Source organism: Tilletiaria anomala (assembly GCF_000711695.1).
Source record: "Tilletiaria anomala UBC 951 chromosome Unknown K437scaffold_86, whole genome shotgun sequence".
Classification (NCBI taxonomy): Eukaryota; Fungi; Basidiomycota; class Exobasidiomycetes; order Georgefischeriales; family Tilletiariaceae; genus Tilletiaria; species Tilletiaria anomala.
The window spans coordinates 60356-80801 of NW_013546936.1; the positions used below are offsets into that span (position 1 = coordinate 60356).

General features: G+C 55.7%; 5 protein-coding genes across 5 annotated transcripts; 2 read left to right on the top strand and 3 right to left on the bottom strand.

The window, feature by feature from the left end:
- Positions 1–2415: 2415 nt before the first annotated feature.
- Positions 2416–3618, top strand: K437DRAFT_264187 (uncharacterized protein; the record flags this gene model as incomplete). Its single annotated transcript, XM_013386081.1, has 1 exon — positions 2416–3618. One exon carries the CDS (start codon positions 2416–2418, stop codon positions 3616–3618), a length of 1203 nt encoding a protein of 400 aa, XP_013241535.1.
- A 919-nt stretch (positions 3619–4537) lies between these two features.
- K437DRAFT_275617 (DUF1960-domain-containing protein) lies at positions 4538–5755 on the bottom strand (the record flags this gene model as incomplete). Its single annotated transcript, XM_013386082.1, has 4 exons — positions 4538–4741; positions 4887–4898; positions 5027–5276; positions 5726–5755. 4 exons carry the CDS (start codon positions 5753–5755, stop codon positions 4656–4658), a joined length of 378 nt encoding a protein of 125 aa, XP_013241536.1. The 3' UTR covers positions 4538–4655.
- Positions 5756–11117: 5362 nt separating this feature from the next.
- K437DRAFT_275618 (RNA-binding domain-containing protein) lies at positions 11118–13161 on the bottom strand. The gene is made up of 5 exons (XM_013386083.1): positions 12665–13161; positions 12473–12546; positions 12122–12350; positions 11509–12037; positions 11118–11422 (listed from the first exon to the last, which is right to left on the bottom strand). The coding sequence occupies exons 1-5, from the start codon at positions 12800–12802 to the stop codon at positions 11307–11309; spliced, it is 1086 nt and encodes a 361-aa protein (XP_013241537.1). The 5' UTR covers positions 12803–13161; the 3' UTR covers positions 11118–11306.
- Positions 13162–14409: 1248 nt separating this feature from the next.
- On the top strand, positions 14410–19013 carry K437DRAFT_227130 (TPR-like protein; the record flags this gene model as incomplete). Its single annotated transcript, XM_013386084.1, has 8 exons — positions 14410–14637; positions 14738–14823; positions 14900–14975; positions 15054–15758; positions 15834–15980; positions 16071–18008; positions 18076–18285; positions 18351–19013. 8 exons carry the CDS (start codon positions 14410–14412, stop codon positions 19011–19013), a joined length of 4053 nt encoding a protein of 1350 aa, XP_013241538.1.
- A 1055-nt stretch (positions 19014–20068) lies between these two features.
- K437DRAFT_227122 (uncharacterized protein) lies at positions 20069–20353 on the bottom strand (the record flags this gene model as incomplete). The annotated part of the gene is made up of 1 exon (XM_013386085.1): positions 20069–20353. A coding segment is annotated over one exon (285 nt), but the record flags the coding sequence as incomplete, so codon positions are not given.
- Positions 20354–20446: the final 93 nt, after the last annotated feature.

Here is a 20446-nt window from a genome sequence, read left to right on the forward strand (position 1 = left end):
GAGTCGACGAATCGTTGCAGGGCGCCCATTTTTTCTGGGTCCCACCGAGGAAGCCGTCTACAGCGTCAATCAGGCGGAGTCGCACGTTGCCTTCTCTCTTCTCGCTCCGGCTGGGTGTTCGCGAGATGGAAGGACACACGTTCTCGGAGGGACAGCGAGGTCATTCGTTGAGAGGGGAACCGGCGAGAAACTTCGATCCCATTGTACATATATAGGAAGAGTCAGAATCTCTATGCATGCACATGTATGGGAGATCGTCTCGCACGTTCATTTCGCCCTCTTCTCGAAACTATGTCCGATTCCATTTTGCTTGCATTCGGGTTCTTGCGCCATCAGCCCGCAGAACATATTCGCAGCGGGAAGATGGCGTGCGAAGTAAGCGCTAACCGACTCTCATTGCGCAAGAGTTTTTATCCGTTTTGCGTTCTCTTTTTCTGATGATCCTTCCCTGTCTCACCGAACCCTTTGCTGCCGTGCCTTCCAGCGTCCGAGAGTGAGAGATACATACACATAGGAAATCGGATCATCATTTGGTCGTTCCTGGGCAAGTGGCCGACTCTATCCGGAAGCAGTCGGTGCGGCATGATTACATACGCTTTCATTGCGCCGAGATCTGCACCGAGCGAGTTCGTTTCCTTCCGCCCGCTCTTTCAACATCGCTTTCGACTGACACCGTTTTTACTAGTTTTCATGCTTTCGTAGATACATCTTGTTGCTTGGGCAATCCCCATCTGTACTCGCGACCGTGGAGAGCTGGCATCACGAGCGGTTGACGGCGCAGTGGATACGGCTTCTACAGGGTCGGATGCGCGCACCAATCACGTATGGTGCTTGCTGTGAAGCACGCAGGTCGTCAGTCGACGCTTGGCCTGCCGTCGGGCTGTCCACGACGTTGGTGCTGATGCTCCTCTCCGTATCGAGAGGACAGAGAAAGGCTTCGGTCGCTCCAACATACTTGCTACCACAGGAAACTGCTCTTTTTCGACAAGCTGTCGACATGATTGAACTTTCTGGCGCCAGCTGGATGCCTTGAAGACAACGTCAGACGTCTGGCTGTTGTGATCTGCCAGAAAGACTGCGGACGCCTACATTGGTGCTCCCCATCGACTTGGAGACGACCGCGCAGACAGCTGGCAAGGCGGGACTGACACACAGTCGGCGCGGAGCATGCACACAAGCATGTCCGGAGTGAATGGAATGCACCGAATGTACTGTCACAAGCATGCGCCACACCTATTTATGCAAAAGCATCACCTCTTCTGCCTCATCGCATTTACGCGCCTGTCCCTGTGACATGTGGTATTCGTGACTGGCAAAGCGAGCGCCGGGGAGCGCGAATGTTTGATGATAAGCGATAGCGAAGGCCCGACTGAGATTAGGACAAAATGCAGAATGGAGAAGCAGCATAGAGCCGCTGCCGCCATGTAGTCAATCGGGGCGGCCCGTTGAGCGCGATGCCTCGAGACGATTCGTAAAATGGGTTCTGGCAGACCAGACTTTACAAAGCGGCCCGTGACACAATAAAAAAGAAAAGAGCCCGCGGTCCAGCGGGCGGCATCTCACGCGGCAATCGTCTGTCTGTGTCTGTCTGTGTCTGTCTGCGGCTGTTTTCTTTTTTTTCCTCATTTGTGCGTTCACCTGTCCAACGTGGACAACGCACTGGCACAAGATAGCCAAGTGCTGGCTGGCTGGGGCACTGTGATCACACGGGTTGTGACAGGCTGACATTGACTGCTGGCTGCCATAAAACAAAGGGGAATACGACCCAGCGAAGCGCTCGGGCCACTCTCTTCCCACGCTCCTAGCCGCTTTGTGGATTTAGTGCATGAATATATATGTGCATCTGCATGTGCAACTACACTGTTGCAATGCCATGTTGGAAGAAGGCGGCCGGGCACTTGCCCTCTCACGCACCACCCCGCACTGTCTCGGGCGTGCATCCATACATATATCTTCAGGCTGGTGCTGTGCGCGCTGCTCTGACGCCCTCTGCGTAATCAACCACTCCTTCAATCACACGCCGCGCTTGCCGCTTCCGCCACAGCCAGCCAGCCCGCCACTCGACTGGACCGCCTACCAGCCACACACCTGCTCTCTCCCTCTTATAGACTCTACTCGGCTCAGTCATCAGGGCTTGCTATTCGCATGCGGCGCATCACGAACCTCTCGCACCCACACCCCACACCCAACGCAACGCAGTGCAGAGAGCTACGGCTTGCTGCATACGCACCCTGGCCCCGCGAGACACGCAAGACACATCCTCGCCAGTGTAGCTCGTACCCGGAGTGTCAGTGGTCGCTCATATTCCTGCACCGCCAGCGGCGAGCAGCGTCTCTTCGTCGAGCACCACAAAAGCTGGTGATGTGCTGACGCAAGCACTTTCACTGCAGCACGATCCCATCAGCTCCTCCCAACATGGCGGCGCCAACAGCCATCCCTCACCCTGAGACCTCGTCGCACCACTCCCCCGCCTCTGCAGCTGCTGCGATGCCCCCTCCCGTACCCTCGCGGCCAAGCCCGGGTGCGAGCACATCCCTCGCTGCCACCTCGGGGTTCTCCTCGCGCTCTTTGTCCGCTGCCAGCGCCGGCCTCGTGTCGCCCATCTACCAGTACGCCCGCAGCGCGTCCATGTCCGGCAATAACGCCGCCACCAGCGCATCAGGGCCATCAGCAGGCCCACAGAAAGAGTATTTTGACCTCTCTCGCTCGTCTTATGTCGGCGCCGGCCCTGGCGGTCCGGGGAACGGCAACGCAGGCGACAAGCTCCCTGCCGGTTCGACCGCCGCTGCGGCGGCAGCAGCGCTGAGGCGCAAGAGCTCATCTGTCTCCTCTTCCTCCTGGTCCTCCACCTCAGGAGGCGACGTGGATCGCGAGCCGGTAACACCTGGCGCTCTCGGCGCCGGTGCTGCCGCCGCCAACGGTAAGCAAGGTCACGTGCAGATGCAACAGTCGCTCTCCAGCATCGGCTTCGCAGGCGGCTTGGCGCTCGGACGCGTGCCGAGCTACCCATTTAGCTCGAGCGTCGCCGCCGGCCAGCAGCACCGCCGCCTGCACAGCGGCTCATTCACGTCGAGCTCGAGCGCCTCGTCGCCGTCCACGTCGACCGGCTCCGCGTTCGCGCCAGCTTCGTTGACCCATTCGGCAACGAGCAACGGCAACAGCAGCGGGGTCACGTCGCTCCTGCGCAGACTCAGCATCTCTACGGGCGTCGCGCCGCTCAAGAGCCCAACTGCGCCGCCCCATAGCTCGCTCGTGGACGCCGCGCCCACTTCGGGCACTGCGTCCGCACCGCCGATGAGCGCACCGCCGCAGTTCGGCGGCTTTGGTACGCGTGGCAGTGGGAGCCGAGCCGCAGAGCACAGGGCCGCCAACGCAGCCAAGATCAATGACAGCATCACCAACCACGTCGCGGCGCCTGGAGTGCTGATCAGCGCCAATGACCTTGCCGGTGCCAACGCCGCTGCGCCCGTCGAGCGGGCGGGGAGCATGGGCAAGAAGTCCGGACGCCGGCGGCAAGCGGGCGGCGAGGCCAGCGCCAGCGCCAGCGCGGGCTCATCGATCAAGCGCCGTCCCAGCCCCATGGGCGAGCGCTTCCTCATGGGCCACTATGCGCACTAAGCTGCGCCTGCCTGTCTGCCGCCGACTGACCGACTGACGCTCACCGGCTGGGCGTGGGGCAGAAGCACACAGCGATCGGGAGGAGGTTGATTTGAATGGATGGATGGAGGGAGGGAGGTTTGGCTAGGTGGATGGATAGTAGACGCTTACGACAGCGCACCGCGCTGGGGTTGTTGCGTCTCTCACTTCCCGCATCTGCGGCATGCAACTCTTTTGGATGTCCGCCGAAACAACGCTTTTCGTTGTCATCATCATCGTTTTCCTCGTTTTCGCTGTCCTCGTCATCGTCGTCTTCGGCGGCGGTGGTGGCTCCGTTTTTCGTTTTCTTCTTTGGCCGTGACTCACGGCACGTGTCAATGATGTTGTGCTTGTATCAATTACCGAAACATTCATCCAACGCGTCCAGACGAAAAACATGCAAGGCCTCTCGTCCTTTGTAGTTCATAGCTTCCTTACGCGCATGCGCGATTGATGTATGTGGTGTACCAGCACATGCATACATACATACATACATACATACATGCCTTTTTCCTTTAGCCCATCCATTTGGACACTAATTGGACGCTGAGGGATGCAGGAATGCACACCGCTGTGACGACCGACAAGGTGACGGTATGATGCGCAAAGGCTTACGTGCACATGAAAAGACAGGATTCATGAGTCGTTTGGCCCCGCGGCTGACCTCCCCTCCGTCATGCTGCGGCTGCTCTTGCTCCCGCTGCGTTTGGCCAACGATTACGCACCATCCACTCAGACCTCAGCTCAAAAAATCAAGCCCTCGCCCTGTAGCGCAGCGAAAGTGTTGGCAACCAGTGAATGTTCGCTGCAGACGAGGTGCGTCAGCAGCTTGTGTGTGCAATTTTGCATTTCATAACTGTGATTGATTTGATATGATCTGATTGAATTGTGTATCTGCCTCCCCCATTGTCTTGCTTGTTAGTGTTATTAATTCCCTTTCTTTCAGTGGTGACATAGCTCGTATGCTACGGTGAGGCAAGCCTCTGCCTCCTCTCTTCTCTCCCTTCACTTGACTGGCCTCAGCGTCCGCCGTGTCCGCCTCCGCTCATACTACCGGCAGAGCGGATGTTGTGGTTCGCCTTCGAGTCATTTGTGGTCGAAAATCCTAGGTGTGCACGAACAGGAAGGATTCGAATGTAGAAAAGAACACGACATCCAGAAGTGATAGGGAGGATAGCATTAGAGAAAGGTGGAGAGAATGAGTCAGTTGACACATTCAGAACAAGATGAGCACAGCTCTGAAAACACACGATCTTTAACAGCTGTTTGGCGGATGAACGAAATGCGATGCGGGAACAAAGTATACGCAGAGTAGTCAGCTGCATGTCTCGCCTCGAGAGGACCACGTCATGCCAAAGCGAGTTCAGCAGGCACCGGCCTAAACACTCACAGCTCGCGATCAACTGCCCCTTCTCGAGGATCTGTAGGATGACGTCTGTGCTTTTGCTGGTGCCAAAGACATTCTCGAGCTGCTGCTTGGATGCACGGCCCATTAGGCCCTCCTTTCCTTGCCCGGTGATAAAAACGTCAAAGCTGTCGACGACGTCGGTGAGTGGGATGGTCTTGTCGCCCTTGATCCACTTTTCATATTCATCCCCATTGACGATGACCTGGAACTCGTCGAGTGATTGCGAGTCGTACTGTGATGAGAGCAGAACATTCCCACTAATTAGCTCGGGCCATGAGGTCACACGTGTTTCAACGTCCCGGTGATCATGCACTGCCGCCGTGCTCAGGAAGGCTTCGCATCACCTCTGATATGGCTCCAGAGTCCAGGACGTAAAAGAACCCCAAATATTTAGTGCGTCCGGATTTAGCGCCAGTGTGCTATTGGGGACTGAGAGTTGCAGCACGTTCTCCACACAAGACAAGTCCAGGCCAGGCGATCAAGAACATCCGGCCGACTGCTCTCCCCTTCCCCCGGGTGGGCTACCAGCATTCCCTCATCTCCAGCAAGTTTCGCACGAAAGACTTGCGACAAGATACCTGACCCTCTCCATCCCGTACGTGACGCGAAACCTCCTCACACGACCACCTGCAGTCGAACATCGAGCGGCTGACATGATGGGCAAGGCGAGCTGCAACGCACCTTGTAGACAACCTTCTTGAAGTCCTTCATGGCTGTTGATGCGCTTCAGATTAGAGTCTGCGTATGTGCGTGCGCGTCTTGCTGTGGGCGTATTTTGATATTGACAATGGGAGGGCACAGAGAAGGCAAATCGTGGTGTGGTATGAGATTCGGCTCCATATATACGACGAAGCAAGTCCATTGAGGAATTCTGGTCCGTGCGCAGACTGGCTGGAGCCCGGCTCATCGTGTGCCAGCAGAGGCAAGGAGAGTTGAGTCATCGAACGCCCGGGCCGCTTCCCAGCCCAAAGCGCCACGCACTGCGCTCTCGTGCGTGCAGTCCTGTTCTGAGCAGCACAACTGACGTCAGCCCGCGTTCTTAGAGCTGCACTTCTGTTGAACGGCAGCGGCGGTCTGGTACCTGCAGAATGCTGCAGTGCTGCTCACGTGATGAGGCACTACTCCACAATCCTCGCTTCCATGACAGCCTACAAGCCCCACAAACGCACGCCTCTCCAACGTTTCATGCGTCAAAGTCAGCGCGGCACGCGTTGATGTGCACACTCAAGACAAATATCACGAGTTCCTGAGACCCTCCTCGAGCAGGTTCGAGCAGGCCACAGCGTCAGTGGAGGGCTAAGGAGACACGCCGCGCAATGTGGACCCGGCACGAGTCAGACAGGCGACAGCCTAGGGCCTCCTGTCCAACTTGTCAGCTGCCGGCTATTGAGGTGGTCAACGTTCGAGCTTGGTGAGGAGTGACTCCATAAGCAAGCGCTCACCACCTCACCGCTGACTTCACACATTTCCTGTGGAGAGATGGAGCGCCAGTCCGGCCTGGTCCTCTCCAGCAGCAGCAGGAACTTGACTCCAGGTGGGCAAGGTCAAATTTGGAGCATAGTCCGTGGAAGGATGACTTTCAAATCGTGCTTTTGAAGTGATGCTAATTAACCAATGTGCTCACACAGGTGCAAAATATTGCGTCGCTCTTGTGCAATGCATGACTTCGCCCAGCGGACAATCAATTTGAACGCAGCGCAAGGATTAAGAGCCCCCTCAAACCAGGCATCCCGTTCAAGCTTCGGTCCCTGACGTCCATCGTAAAGCGATGGACGGTATGTAGGTGACATGCATCGAGTGACAAACAACGATTGGAGCAAGTTGATTCATGACCGTAACTTACCACAGCCGTGTCGATCTGATATCTGAATTTTGACCAAATGCGCGTTTTGCAAAGGCTTGTGTTTCAGTCTTCCTTGCTGATAGAAGCGCTGAGCGATAAATGCTACCGTACTGAAAGGGGCGACATTGTCAATGACGGTCCCTTCACGTTCGCCAATGTTTGGCCACGCTCAAGACCGGGATCCGCAGCATCTCTCGGACGTTTTCTCTGTGATGGTGGGAGCGAGATGCACGCCTGGCAAGTGTCGGTACTGGGGAAGAATAAAAGAAGAAAAAGAAGAGTGGAGGAGCAGGACGGGAGCCTGGAAGTCGGAGATGTGAGGGCGATGTAGCGAATGAGCAAGAAGAACGAAGTGGATAGATGAGCCTTGTCTCAGGCTTGCATGTAGCTCGCAAAACCCTATTTGGGATCTCATTGTTAAGTCACATGATGCAAAATTTGTGTCCAGACCCGAGCAAAGGCGCATTCTTGTTTGCACACTGTTATGGGCAGCCACCATCCGATGAATATCGATCGGATGCAGCAGCGATGGGCAATGGCTCAATTGCCCCAAGCTTCCGCTTTGCTTGCCAACGAAAGTGCCTACCTACTGCTCCCGCTGCACTACTCAGCATACCAGTATCATTGTCTCTCTTGCTCTTTGCTTTCCAGGCAAGCGTCTCCGTGGAATGGCCTCTTAGGTTGACCCCACATCGGGTGTGCGCCTGGGATGTGGGAGTTGAGGTGTTGAGCACTTCCTGCGCACGCCCGCATGAGGGTTTCCCCTCGTTCCTCATTGAGCTGCAAGGAGAGACACTGATAGGAACCCGCGAAACAGCATCACCGCCGTCTGAAATGTCGATATACATCCGTGCAAGCAGACATGATCTGATGACTGCCTGATGCCTGATACGCTAACATACACTGGCACTCGTTAACGCGATATGCTGATACTGACACTAGCGCCAGGCTGAGCATATCTGAACAGGCCGGCGCACTCTTGACCATCGGCATATCGAATATGGGCTATCAAACTTTCTCTTCCCTTTTTCTGTACATACTCTTGGTCTTTAATCTTCGTCATTATCCACTGTCCATCATGCAACACGCACGACCGCTCCTGCTGGCTTGAATAATTATCGCAATTGTACCCATGCAGCTCCCTGAAAGACTTCTGATATTTAGTAGTTCACTGAAACGCAACAGCAATTGAAGGTGGCGCATCTGCTTCAACAAAACTTCGCCAACAGTCATGGCGGGCCAAGGCACTTCAAGGAATTGGTGCTGCACGGTCTCGGTATATAAAATTGCGTTAGCTATGGAGGCGAGCTCAGGATACATGCTTTCCTGCATGAACAGTTTAATCCTGAGAGGCCAAAATGCATGCAGTATGCATTGCAAGCTGCAGGCGACGGTTGATCAGCTGCCAAGCAAGACGCCCTTCGCTTTTGTCTACCTCGACGCCCCTTACGCGATACATGGTGTCGACCTCCTCGACGCGATCATCACTTCCGGCGGCAAAGAAGCTGAAGCCTACTCACATGCCGGCGTAGATAATAACGCTTGTAGCCTGACAGAATGCAATGGTTATCGGTACTAGTTTGGCACGCGCTCTGGAATTCAAGGCATCCGCCGACCAGCACAAATTGGTCAAGCGCAACCGTCACAGTTACAGGAAGGGCCAGGCGATTGCACGCATGCGCATAGCGCTCGCTCTCAGTGATGAACCGTCGCTGGACAATGCAACGAATATCCTCGACTCTGTGATCAGCGACGGCTGGTAGTGGGCACTCCCCCCCCCCCGAGCCAGGCAGAGTGACAGAGTGGATATGACAGGAACACACGCTCGGCGCCTCGCCGCAAGGACCATGTGCAAGTAAGAGCCATTTGGCGGTCTGATCGGATTCTTGACAGGTGCGACTCTCGCAACTTCCATCCATCCACTGCTCACCGGCGCGATGCACGACGTTTGTGTCGCCTTGAGCATAGCAATCGTTGAAGTTCATTATGCTTTTCTCGTCTGTTTACCCCAACGATGACCACATCGGGTACCTGCAATTCATCAGCACCCAACCACTACGGCTTTCATCGTCAGTGGCGAGCAGGACTAGGTCGTCAAGTGGACGTCATCGGCAACGGCGTGCGCTACACGCGTGCACAGCATGTTCTCCCTCATCCGTGCAGACCCTTGATTCCCAACTCGGACGACTGGCCTGAGCAACTTGCGGCATACCTGGACTCGACTGCTCTGGCCGAAGGCGATGCTGGAAGGCTATGGGCTTACCGTTCATCCATTTCTCGCACCTCTTTCGAATTACGTTTATATAGCTTTGAATCCGGCATTTAGCTCTGTTGCTCTAATTTAATAGTACCATCAACGTCACTACAGCTTTGCACCTTCGCAGTGAACATCAAACATCAAACAGAAAACAGAAATGACGAAATATAAAGTACAACATGGAATAGAGACCGTCTCTTGTGAAGAAGAAAAGTGTTTCAAGATCTATCCGATGGACCTCGATCTGAAAAGGGCTGACACTTCGGTGCCTGTGCACTTCTCTTTCATTTCCATGCGCTAGCCTTGCTGCGACAGAGCGAGAGGCAAAGATGGCATGGACGGAAGAGTTGGGCTGTTGAGCGCAGAGTATGTGATGCACACTTTGCGAATGCGGCCGCAGTGACCTGCGGAGGAGGACGTCCACGGTGGAAAATACACAGTCGCACCGACATCCGGAAAGAAGTGCCCAAACATGCTGGCTCGGCCAGCAGGTGCCCTGCGGGCGTGAACTCGGGCTGGAATGGTTGGCCGAGAGGGAAATCAAGACGGTTGCTGAGGATCGAGAATGCGGACTCCGTAAAAGCGTTTGAATCCTCGTTCACATGCTCATCAACGCAAGTGTGTGAATTGTAGGTCCTTAGGTTCCCATAGTCGAAAGGTCCGATCACCAGACAATTGTCATCGATGATGGATGCTTGTGGGTAAGTCAGACCGGAAACACCGTTGAATACACCGCTCGAAAGCAAGAGACTGCCATTGCCCGGGGCAGGAGAGATGGAGAGGCCATCGAGTACCGTGCTGATGCACGCGGACCGATGCAAGATTGACGGGAATGTGGTGTAGGCAGTGGGTGTAAAGTATGGTCGAGATGATCTGCCGGAACAAATGACCGAATCCAAGATCCCGGGATACACGCACAGCTTCGTCGTGGGGCCGTAAAGCTGCGTCGGCGAACTCTTCGCTCTAACCGAGTTCAAGGTAATCCTCGCTGTTTATATGCAGCTTCAAATTCACTTCGTTGCCGAAGAACTAAAAGACTCAGAGCAAGCAAGCCGTCGTCTGCCGTTCACGAGGCGAGTTCGCTAAAATCCGCTCTGAGGTTCAAGCCGAACCGAACTGGAACCTGGCTTAGTATCTCTTTCACCTTCAATAAGCAGTTTCGAGGAGAAAGGCACTCTGATTCCTCTGATTGTCGGGGGGCTTATAAAAATACACGGCTTGCAACTGCCGCACAGGCTAGGGCAGTCACCGTGACCATCTAATTAACATTCTAGATAGCGGCCCCATACACATGCTTCCACAGTGCTCAATTATCCACAAGTCACTCGCAGCCTCGTAACGAACTTCGAAACACGCTATGCGTCGACCATGGCCCGGGCGATGAAATAATCTGCCACCTTGCATGGCCTGTCGTATCCCATGCAACACACTCCCCGCATGCGCATACCTTCACCATTGATTCATGATGCCGTCTCGTGGATAGAACGGCGAACGCAATTTCCCACCCCATCCCACTCGGACTGGATTTGAACCACTGCAACGCTTTTGCGCTAACGGTAGATAATGTCTCGTTCCGTCCTTCACCCGCCGTACCGTTCCCTCACATACTCTTTCGCATCTCCCCTGCATTCCATGCACGCACCCACACACAAACCTTTCGTTTACTTCTCTCCTAACCACGGCCATCAATGGTGCAAATGTGGTGTAATGCTCGTTATCTTGGCCTCCTCTTGTTGGCTCCATCCGCAATAGATTCAGCTTTCACAAATGCATCTTGACTGATAGATACTTCCGGTACTTCTCTGTCTCATACCCGCCGGCCCTGGAATGGACAACGCCGAGTGAATGCATCTCCCCTAGCTAGCGACCTGGGTCCTGTGCTCTTCCTTCCTAAAGAATTCAGAAAAGAATAGAAGGTGCATCGCCTTTTCCAGCTGGTTTTCTGGATTGCAGCCTGTTTACATATTGTGGCTCCTACACTATCGTCGGTGTCGCATTCATCCCGACGTTCACGCTGCCTGCTGCAATCCCCTTATATCATGTTCCCTCCCATGCTCTTCATGGCGCCATCCTTCCAACCCATCCACAAGAGGGCATCAGCGAGTGTAGGCTTTCTCCTGTCGTTCAGGTGCCGCATAGTGGAGCAGACAGGGACGCGAACCTCATGCCGAGGCAGCAGCAGCGGGGGCTTCCTCCGCCTTCTCCTCCTCCAGCTTGGCGTCAGTGACCGCGGCGTCCGCGCTTTCTTTGTTCCTCCTCCTCTCGTCCTCGTTGGCGACTGCGGGCAGAAAGGTTCTGGTCAGTTACAATCCAGGGGCTTTGCAAAAACAATGGTATGGGGCCCCGTGCGCAATGCACACTCACCCTTCAAGCTGATCTCCCGTCCGTGCACTTCCTTACCCTGGAATTCCTTGAGCGCCTTCTGCTGCTCCTCGTGACTCTCAAAGTCGACAAACGCGTATCCCTTGCTGCGACGGCCGTACGGTTGCCTGGCAACGGTGGCCGTCTTGATCTTGCAGCCCTGGAAGATCTCGCACAGCTGCTCCTCCTTCAGGATTTCGAACGGCAGGTTGGCGACGAAGAGCAGCGTCTGCGAGGGTGGACCCTCTGGCGCGCCTTTCGGGCCGCTGCGCTGCGGTCGAGACGCACGCGGCTTGGTCGTCTTCGGCACACCAGAAGCGGGCGTTCCGAGATCGTTGGTAGCAGCAGCAGAGCTGCCACTGCTGCCGTTGGCGTTCGGTGCAGCGCCAGATGCGGGGGTGCCGAGCGAGTCCTCCCCAGAGCCGCCCTTCTTGCCCCGGCCTTTCCTGGGCTTACTCTGCGATCCATCTGCGCCATTCGTCGCCCCACCCTCCTCCTCGCCATCATCAATGCGAGGGCGGCGGGAAGCAGCCTGTAATGACGGAATTAAGAGCGTGTGTCAGTGCATGTAGACATAGCAAAGCGCCGGAAACACGCTGAAACGAAATCGACGCACTCCTTTCCGGTTGCGGTTCTTGCCTTTGCCCTTGGTCCCTTGGTCACCATCTCCCTTGCGTCCGCCTCCCTGGACCTCGGGCTTGACGGCTTGGACGGCAATCTTCCTGCCTTCGATCTCCTTGTCGTTGAGCAGTTGGATCGCTTTGGTGGCCTCGGCTGGCGTGGAGAAAGTAACAAAGCCGTAGCCAAGGTGGCGCGAGCCGCGTTTGATGACCTGAGCCGATGTACTGTACCAGAGTGAAGCATGCATTAGAGCGGGGTCGAAGGGTCAGTCACAGTTGGTATCGGCCAGGTCCAGCGCAGCCTCCTTCAGACTTCATGCCGAAAGACACCGCGTCTTGACACGTACATTGTGCCCGCCTCTCTGAAGATCATTAAGAGGTCCTCTTCGGAGGTTGAGAAGGAGAGGTTACCAGCGAAGACCTGCGGAGGGGGTTAAGAAGATCGTAACACGTGTGGCGCGAGTAGGGTCATGTGAGCATAGGCCGGCGAACCAGAGCTGACGAGCGGACCAATGCCCTGTATGAGTGAAACCACGCACCTTAAGAGCGTCCTCGGCCTTTGGCTTGCCTGCAGGAGCGGCAGACGGGCTGTCCTGGACGCTGGCCTGGGTGGCGTTGGGGGCAGCGCCAGTGGGGGCGGGGGCCTCGGTGGGAACGACTGGAGTGGTGTCGGTCATGTTGGCTGGGCGCGGGGCTGGGAAGGTTGACAAAAAGTGGGTAGCGTAAGTGGACGTTGACTGGATGTGAGCGATAAGCACGCTCGTGTACAAAGCTGCGCTTGTGGGTTTCGTTGACTTGGTGTGCGAGAAGCTATCGAGGAAGGGCTTGCGGCGAGCTGGAGAGCTGTGGATGAATATGGTGACCAGCTGGGGTGTCTCAGGGCTGGGCCTTGGGAAGGTAGAGATGGAGTGGAGTGCTGGGGGGTTGTGTGTTCTTCCAGCCAGTCAAGTGTGAGTGTGCCGCGCCGCGCGTCTACATGCTCGTACATACCTATATAACCTCAGTACATCCCTATGGGAGGGAGACGGCGCAGCACCTGGCCAGAGGAGAGTTGAGCTTCTCTTCTCTGGTAGGGTGGACTCGCGGCATATCGCACATACTTCTTGACTGGCGCCACAGCAGTCGCACTCTCCCCTCACCATTCTCCTCCTGCGCGCGCTGCGAGGGCATAGCCGCACAGGCTGACTGACGACATCAGCGGCTCAGCAAATCCTCAGCCTGGGCAAAAGAGCGAACAATGAGTCACCCCTGCCAAAAGCGAAAGATCCCCATGCAATAATATATTAAGCTGGTAGAAATCAGTTGTCAGTTACCTGCCTTACTTTGCCTTTCGACATGGGAATTCCACACGAAGACTCAGTCCCATTGTTAGCAAATTTAGCACGCTAGAATAACCAAGGGATGGGGTACTGACTTTCTCTGACGGAGCAAACAAATAGAGACCCTGCCAAAGGGAAAAGTGGATTCTTATCGGCTAAGTGGGCCACGGCATTCAGTGCATCAAGTAAAGTCATCGGTGTCCACTACTTTAAGCTTTTGGCACGAACAGAACTAGTGTTGTGCTAAATTCATCATGGCAAAAGATACCCAGCCAAAAGGTAACAAAGTGATGGTTCGTATGGACCAAAAGTGGTAACGGCGTTCTGGGCATTGTGCAAAAAGTCATCGGCGCTTGCGATTTTGATCTTTTGGCACGGAATACAGGCATACAAACACGAAGACCCATGTTTTAAGTTGTAACACAGCCACAGCTGTCACATCACTTGGCCAGAAACTCGCAAAGCTTCCCAATCATGCGGTCGGAAGCGGTTGCAGGCGCAGAAATGCACGGGATGGGGGAGAGAGAGCTGACGACTGCATGCGCTGGCGATCGGGGCTATCCATTCTGCTGACGCATGCCGTCGGATGCTGGTGGGTGACTGTGAGCGTCATTCCTGCCAGTGGCAAAGATATGCCCGCGTGGGGTGGTGTTCGGCCTGGTGTCAGCGCCTTCGCTACTTGTAGAAGCTTCAGCAGGTGCGGCGGAATGGCCACTCAACGATCAACGCGATATCAGCCATCGCATCGTCATCACATCTCTCTTCCTCCGTTAATTTGCTTGAAGCCTTCTAATCCGCAGCGCCTTTGCAACCTACCTGTGTGTGTACTAGAGCAGCCATCCAATTACCAGGACTTCATCGCGAGGCCGTCATACACATGCTTGACGTGCAATGCTGAGTACGGGCGGTAGAAGACAGGTTCTGATTTGTTGAACGTGTCAGCAGGCGGCGCGGCACTGATCATCATGTCATATGTCAAGACGGGGCTCAAGGCGTCGCGCGACGCCCTGGCGTCCAAGTCATACGCCCAAGCGCTCGAGTCTGCAGATAAGGTGCTACAGTATGAGTCGGAAAATTACAACGCCCTTGTCTTTCGAGGACTGGCCCTCTTACATCTCAAGCGACTAGAAGAAAGCGAGAGCACGTATCGAAAGGCAACGCAGGTAAAGCCGGACGAACAGCTTGCGTGGCAAGTGCGTCCGTTGTCAAAGAGAGGAAGCAGGAATGCCATTTGTGCATGTCTTGCCTGATTCGTGTTGAAGCTGACTTGACGGATCTTTGCTTGTATCGTAGGGCCTGGAAAAATTCTACACGGAACAGGAGAAGTTCGACGAGGCGGCTGACACGATTCGACATCTAATGGATCTTTATGTGAAAGCGTGAGGAAAGAGTCAGACTCTTGGTGAGAAGTGTCGCTTGAACACATGCTGATGGACCGCCGATTCGCTGTCGCAGGCAGGATCATGTCAAATGCGCCGAAACGCTGCAACGATTGATTGACATTCGAAGGAAGCAAAATGATGCTCGCAAAGTATGTCTCACTTGCGCGTTCCCTTGCAGCTAGAGAAGAAAGTATGCTGAGCTTGTTTGAATTGCTGCCCCTACACAGCTTGTCGAAGCATTGTCCCTGCTGCTCACCTCGTCCCCTTTGCACGAGCTCCTCTCCCAACTTCCAGCGCCAGACCAAGCGAATCCTAAGGCTACGACAACGTTTGAAGTGCAGATGGACATTCATGTCCGAGCTCTGCAAGTCTACTCTTTCATCATCGACCTCCTCGAACGACTTGAATCCGACGAGCTCAGCCGCGAGGTCGAGAAGCGGCGTCTGCGTCTGGACCGTGCCAAGAAAAGCCGCGAAGCGCTGCAGAACGAGGTCGGTGCCGAGATCTGGTCGCGCTCGAAGCTGCCAAGCCTATACGAGGCCGTGTTCGCGCATCCATCCGCAACGGACGACGACCGGCGCCGCGCGGAGGCCAAGCTGCTGCGGTACCGCTACAAACTGCTCCTCGCGCTGCCCAACCCTTCCTCCGCTGCTAGCAGACAGACGGAGCAGGGCCCGCGCGGCACCGCCGCCACGTACCTCACGACAGCGGAGCTGAAGCAAAAGGAGGAACGGCAGGCGCGCGAGCTGGCCGCCAAAGCAGAGGCGCGTGACCGCGTTGGTGAGATGGCGTGCGGCATGGTAACCATCAGCATAGCCGACGAGCTCGCTTGGAAGATCCGATTTGACTGGCAGGACTGCGAGAGCCTGTACGACTTCCCCTCCGTGCAGCTGCGCAAATTTCTCGAGCTCTTTCGATTCCGCCCGCCATCGGTGGCTGAAGAGGATCTGCGAGGAGAAATACAGATGGAGAATGGGGAGCAGCAACAGACGTCGCCAAGTGCAGAGACAGCGGATGCGCTTGTGCTCGCTACGAGGGCGCTTTTGTTAGCTATCGGTGATGGTCTCTATTTGGAGGAAGAACGCCAACGGCAGCAAGAGCGCGACATCGAGGATGGCAGCGGCGCCTTTGGCGATCCACTCGCTTTGGCTATTGTGAGCTCTTTGGAAATTCACCGTAAGTTGCCAATCTAACTCACCAGTGCTTTCGCATCGCACGCGATACTTTGTGTGGTCGCTGCATAGGCTGCCGTGGAAAGCGACTCCAGCTCGTTGTTCGCGCATCGAGTCGCCGCTACATTGTATCTTACCGACGGCGACTACCAATCGGCAACAGAGGTCGCGATGGCCGCGTTGGGCCTCGTGAAGCGTCTCGAGGGCGACGCAGCGCTCAGCCTTTCCAACGTCAAGCAGGGGCTCAACTGCATCATGGCCACAGCGCTCACTCACCTGCATCCACCGCAGAACCACCTGCGAGGCTTGAGGTACGCCGACAGCGTTCTTGCGCGCAATCCGGCAGATATCGAGGCACTGCTTGCGAAGGGCTACATCAAGCAAGTTTCCAAGAACCTGGATCAAGCCAAGAAGCTGTTTGAGGAGGTTGTTCGCCTGACGCGAAGCCTGCAAGAGACAGCCCAAGACGACGCCGGCCAGGCGCCCGCCCCATCTGCTCTAGCGCATTCTAAAAGTCCCCTACTCGAGGCTAGGGGTGAAGTAGCATGGTGTGACGTTCAGTCTGGTCGCTTGGAAGATGCGAAGCAGGAACTCAAAAGCCTGCTCGACGTCATCGATCCTCTCAACACCCCAGGCGTCACTGCAGAGCAGCGCGCGAAGACGTGGTGGCGTTACGGACAGTGCCTGTGGCGCATGGGCGGGTCCTCGCAGTTGGACCCAGCCAATGCATTTACATGCTTCATCACAGCGCTCAAGCGCTCGCCCGCCTTTGCACCAGCCTTCACTTCGCTGGGGATTTACTACAACACCATCTCGCCGCCCGACCTCGACCGCAGCGCCAAGTGCTTCCAAAAGGCATTCGAGCTCGACGCACGCGAGAGCGAAGCTGCGCATCGACTGGCGAAAGGCTTCGCTGACGAACGTGAGTGGGATCTAGTCGAGGTAGTCGCCCGTCGCACGATTAAGGGTGAAGGCGGAGAGGACGCGCTGCAAGGGACTAAAACGCCCGCCAGGCTGCACTTTAGCAAGAACACGTGGGCGTGGCGTGCAATCGGCTCGGTCGAGTTGCAGAATCAAAAGTACGAAGAGAGCATAGTCGCCTTCCAGATTGCTCTGCGCAACGAGCCAGAGGACCCTTCGTTATGGCACTTGCTCGGAGACGCGTATGCCAGGTCAGGAAGGCACACAGCAGCACTTCGTGCCCTCGAAAAGGCGCAAAGATTCTCTCCAGCAGGCGAGAAGGGCACTTGGGAGATTCAGTTCACCATCGCCGATGTGCACAGGCAGATCGGAGAGTACGACGCTGCCATCTTCACGTTCGAGCAGATCATCCAGAATCATACGGATCAGGTCGCTGTACGCGTCAGCCTTGCTGAGGCGCAGCTGGACAGCGGACGACGGCAGATCGAAATGGGCTACACTGCCCGCGCCCGCTCCTCATTTGTTCGAACGGTTCAAGAAGCATTGACTGCTCTACACGAAGTCCCCCATCTTCGGTCTGCCTGGAAGAGCGCAGCCGATGCGCTTTTTGAGCTCTCACGTATGGCACAGCCTGACATCTCTGACCAGCTTGGAACTCTCAAGGAGTCTTTCGCTACGCTTCTAAAAGAACAGCATGTCGACCAAAAGGTGCCCGCCGTGCCACTTGGTAATCTTCCGAGCGCCCTAGAAGCGCGAGAAGACGCAGCGCAGACTTGCCTCCTTCTCGCGACCCATCTCTACAAGCTTATCGTCGTCCTGAATGGCTCCTCAGAGTCTCTGGCAGGTGCGGCGTGGTACGATCTTTCTGTCGCACTTTCGGCACTGTCGCGCAGCCCTGCACTGCCGAGCACCTCCAAACAAGAGGCAAACGTGCACGCTTTGAAAATGGCGATTGGCTGCATTAAGCAGGCTCTCAAGGTGGAGCCATATAATGGCCGGTATTGGACGGTGCTCGGAGGCCTCTCCTTTGACAAGAGCATCCAACTTGCACAGCACGCTTACATTATGGCCATCGAGTGCAACCCCAGAGTACGTCTCCCCTTCTTGCATCTGTCTTCCTTTTCACCTGATTCGAGCTGATGCAATGCGACCACAGAGCCCAATTCCATGGAGCGACCTCGGCTTTCTCTACTTGCGGCACGGTGATGTTGAGTTGGCCAACGAAGCCTTCATTCGTGCGCAAACTCTCGACCCAGACTGGGCTCAGGCATGGGTCGGCCAGGGGTTCGTAGCTGCCTCTCATCAGGACGAGCGCGCGGCTCGTGTGCTCTTTGAGCACGCATTCCGCCTCAGCGAAGGATCTCTCGTAAGTGTGACCCGACATCCCAGCAAGGTGACCCAAGCCTTCTAACCTTCGTTTCTGCTCCACAGCTAGAGGCAGACAAACAGTTTGCATGCGCAATCTTCGCGCTCTTCTCTTCCGTGAACCCGCCTCGGAGCGTCAACCTCCACTCTCCAGCGTTTGCACTCTCTTGCTACCTTTCTATCAGGCCAATGGACACGTCGGTACTGCACCTGGCGTCTCTCTTTGCCGAAAGGCTGGGCCAGCATGCATTGGCGGTCGAGCGTATCGAGACTGCTGCATCTCTCCTTGAGGCTGAATATGAAGCGTCTGAGGATCCAGAGATAGCGATGAAGTATGCCATATCGCAAGTCAACCTCGGCAGGATCCGCCTTTCCCAGCGTCGTCCTTTGGAAGCACTGGCGGCATTCGAAGGTGCCCAAGCCCTTTTGGAGGATCCTGAACAGCTCGAACCAAGCGCGGAGGGCGAAAGACTCAGCGTGCAGCCTTTCAACATTGTCTGCGCGCGCGTCCATGCACTTGCCGGCGCTGCAATGGCTCACTATCTCAGGAAAGATTATGAAGGAGCGACGGGTGGATTCGATTCGGCTCTACAATTATTAACACCTGATCTCCTTGTCACGCAGCCAAAGTTAGCGCAGATGAAGATTCATATCACCTGCTTATTAGCACAGTGCACCGATGCTATGGGCAACAGCGAAGTGACGACGGGTCAACTTATGGAGTTGTAAGTTTTAGGCATACTGGCTCTCCCAAACGGTCGCTAATGCTGCAGCCCATAGGCTCTCTGAGTACCCAGATTCGATTGCCGCCGTCGGGCTGCTCGGCGCCTGCGGCATTCAGGAGGGCGACGAAGAGCTGTTTGATGCCGCACTATCCGAGGTCCGCCAATATTCTCCAGAGCAGCTCGAAACTCTCGATCCACAGGGCTCGATTGCAACGCTATCGGCGCTCGATCGCTTCCGAAAAGTGAGTTCAAGCTTGGTCTGGTCACAAAACTCTCATTAATTTGGTTTCCATTACCAGGGTGACGACGAGCCAGCGCTTAATCATCTTAAGATTTCTTTGCAAAATCCCAATGCACCAACGGAGCGGCATTTAGAGCTTGGCGAGGCGCTCGTCCGACGTGCACTAGCCCTTGGGGCTGGTGGCGATGCTGCTGCGCAGAAGCTCAAGGAAGTCCAACGCTTGGCAGATGCGAGGGGGGAGGAGATCATCACTGGGCAAATTACACAGGCCCTCCTCGCCGTCACCAGTGACTCAAAGTTGGCTGCAGAGAGTGTTCGCTGCACCCCTTGGTCCATTGCACCGTGGTTGGGTGTCGAGATGACAGTATGATCTCGCAAGGCTACTCTAGATGTATGACCTGCTTTGCTTTTAGAGTGCGCCAATCACATCTCTTATCGGATTCCATCGTATCCGCTCCTGTCCCCAGCGCCAGATAAGTTACGCCCTGAGCCCGTTGTCCAGAGGCATGATTTTCATCCGTTCGTCTATGTCCAAGCACTGGTCGAGAGCGCCTGCCCCTCCATAGCTCAACTGCTTCGCTGCACTGTTCTTAGTCACGGTGACGGGCCGCTGTCGGCTTTTCATCCTCTCTGGGATTGCCAGCGGTGGAGGTGGAAGCGTGGCTGCTGTTATTGCTTGTGGCTCATGTTCTTGTGCTTTTGGTTTCAGCACTCAATTGCGCGCAGAGCCTCGTCCAGTTGCGATACGATGGGTTGGGTTGGAAAAAGGCGCTGCGCTCCGGCCCTGACGCAGAAATCGTGAAACTATCGACTGCGTACTACCCACGGCCAGGTAGATGCCCGATCGAGGTCCAAGCGCCAACTTTGTCTCCTCTGGTCTGATACAGCACCCCGGGACGTGGCAGGTCTTTCCAGAGCGCGAAGCCCATGCTCTTGAGTCTAGCCGGACGGACATAGTGCAGGTCGAGCGGTTGCAGAAAACACATCAGCTCGTCCCGATCTGCATCGCGCAGCGCCTCCGCTTTCGGGCATCTGCAGATGAGCTTCCAGAACACTGGCACGGTGGCGCGGTCGTTTGTTCGGTCTAGGACACAGGTAGCGATGTGCTTCCGCAATGTAGCCACGTACGTGTCCGAATCGATAGCAGCTCTTGCACCAGCTCAAAGAAGTCCAGGAGTTGCGGGGTGCCAAGGACG

What these genes read in the sequence shown, in the direction of transcription:
- K437DRAFT_275618 (XM_013386083.1), bottom strand. Translation starts at nt 12,802, where the DNA reads ATGACCGACACCACTCCAGTCGTTCCCACCGAGGCCCCCGCCCCCACT. An exon ending in TTCAGAGAGGCGGGCACAAT is followed by an intron (nt 12,351 to 12,472) that starts GTACGTGTCAAG and finishes ACTCTGGTACAG; the next exon opens with TACATCGGCTCAGGTCATCA. An exon ending in ACGGGAGATCAGCTTGAAGG is followed by an intron (nt 11,423 to 11,508) that starts GTGAGTGTGCAT and finishes TTCTGCCCGCAG; the next exon opens with TCGCCAACGAGGACGAGAGG.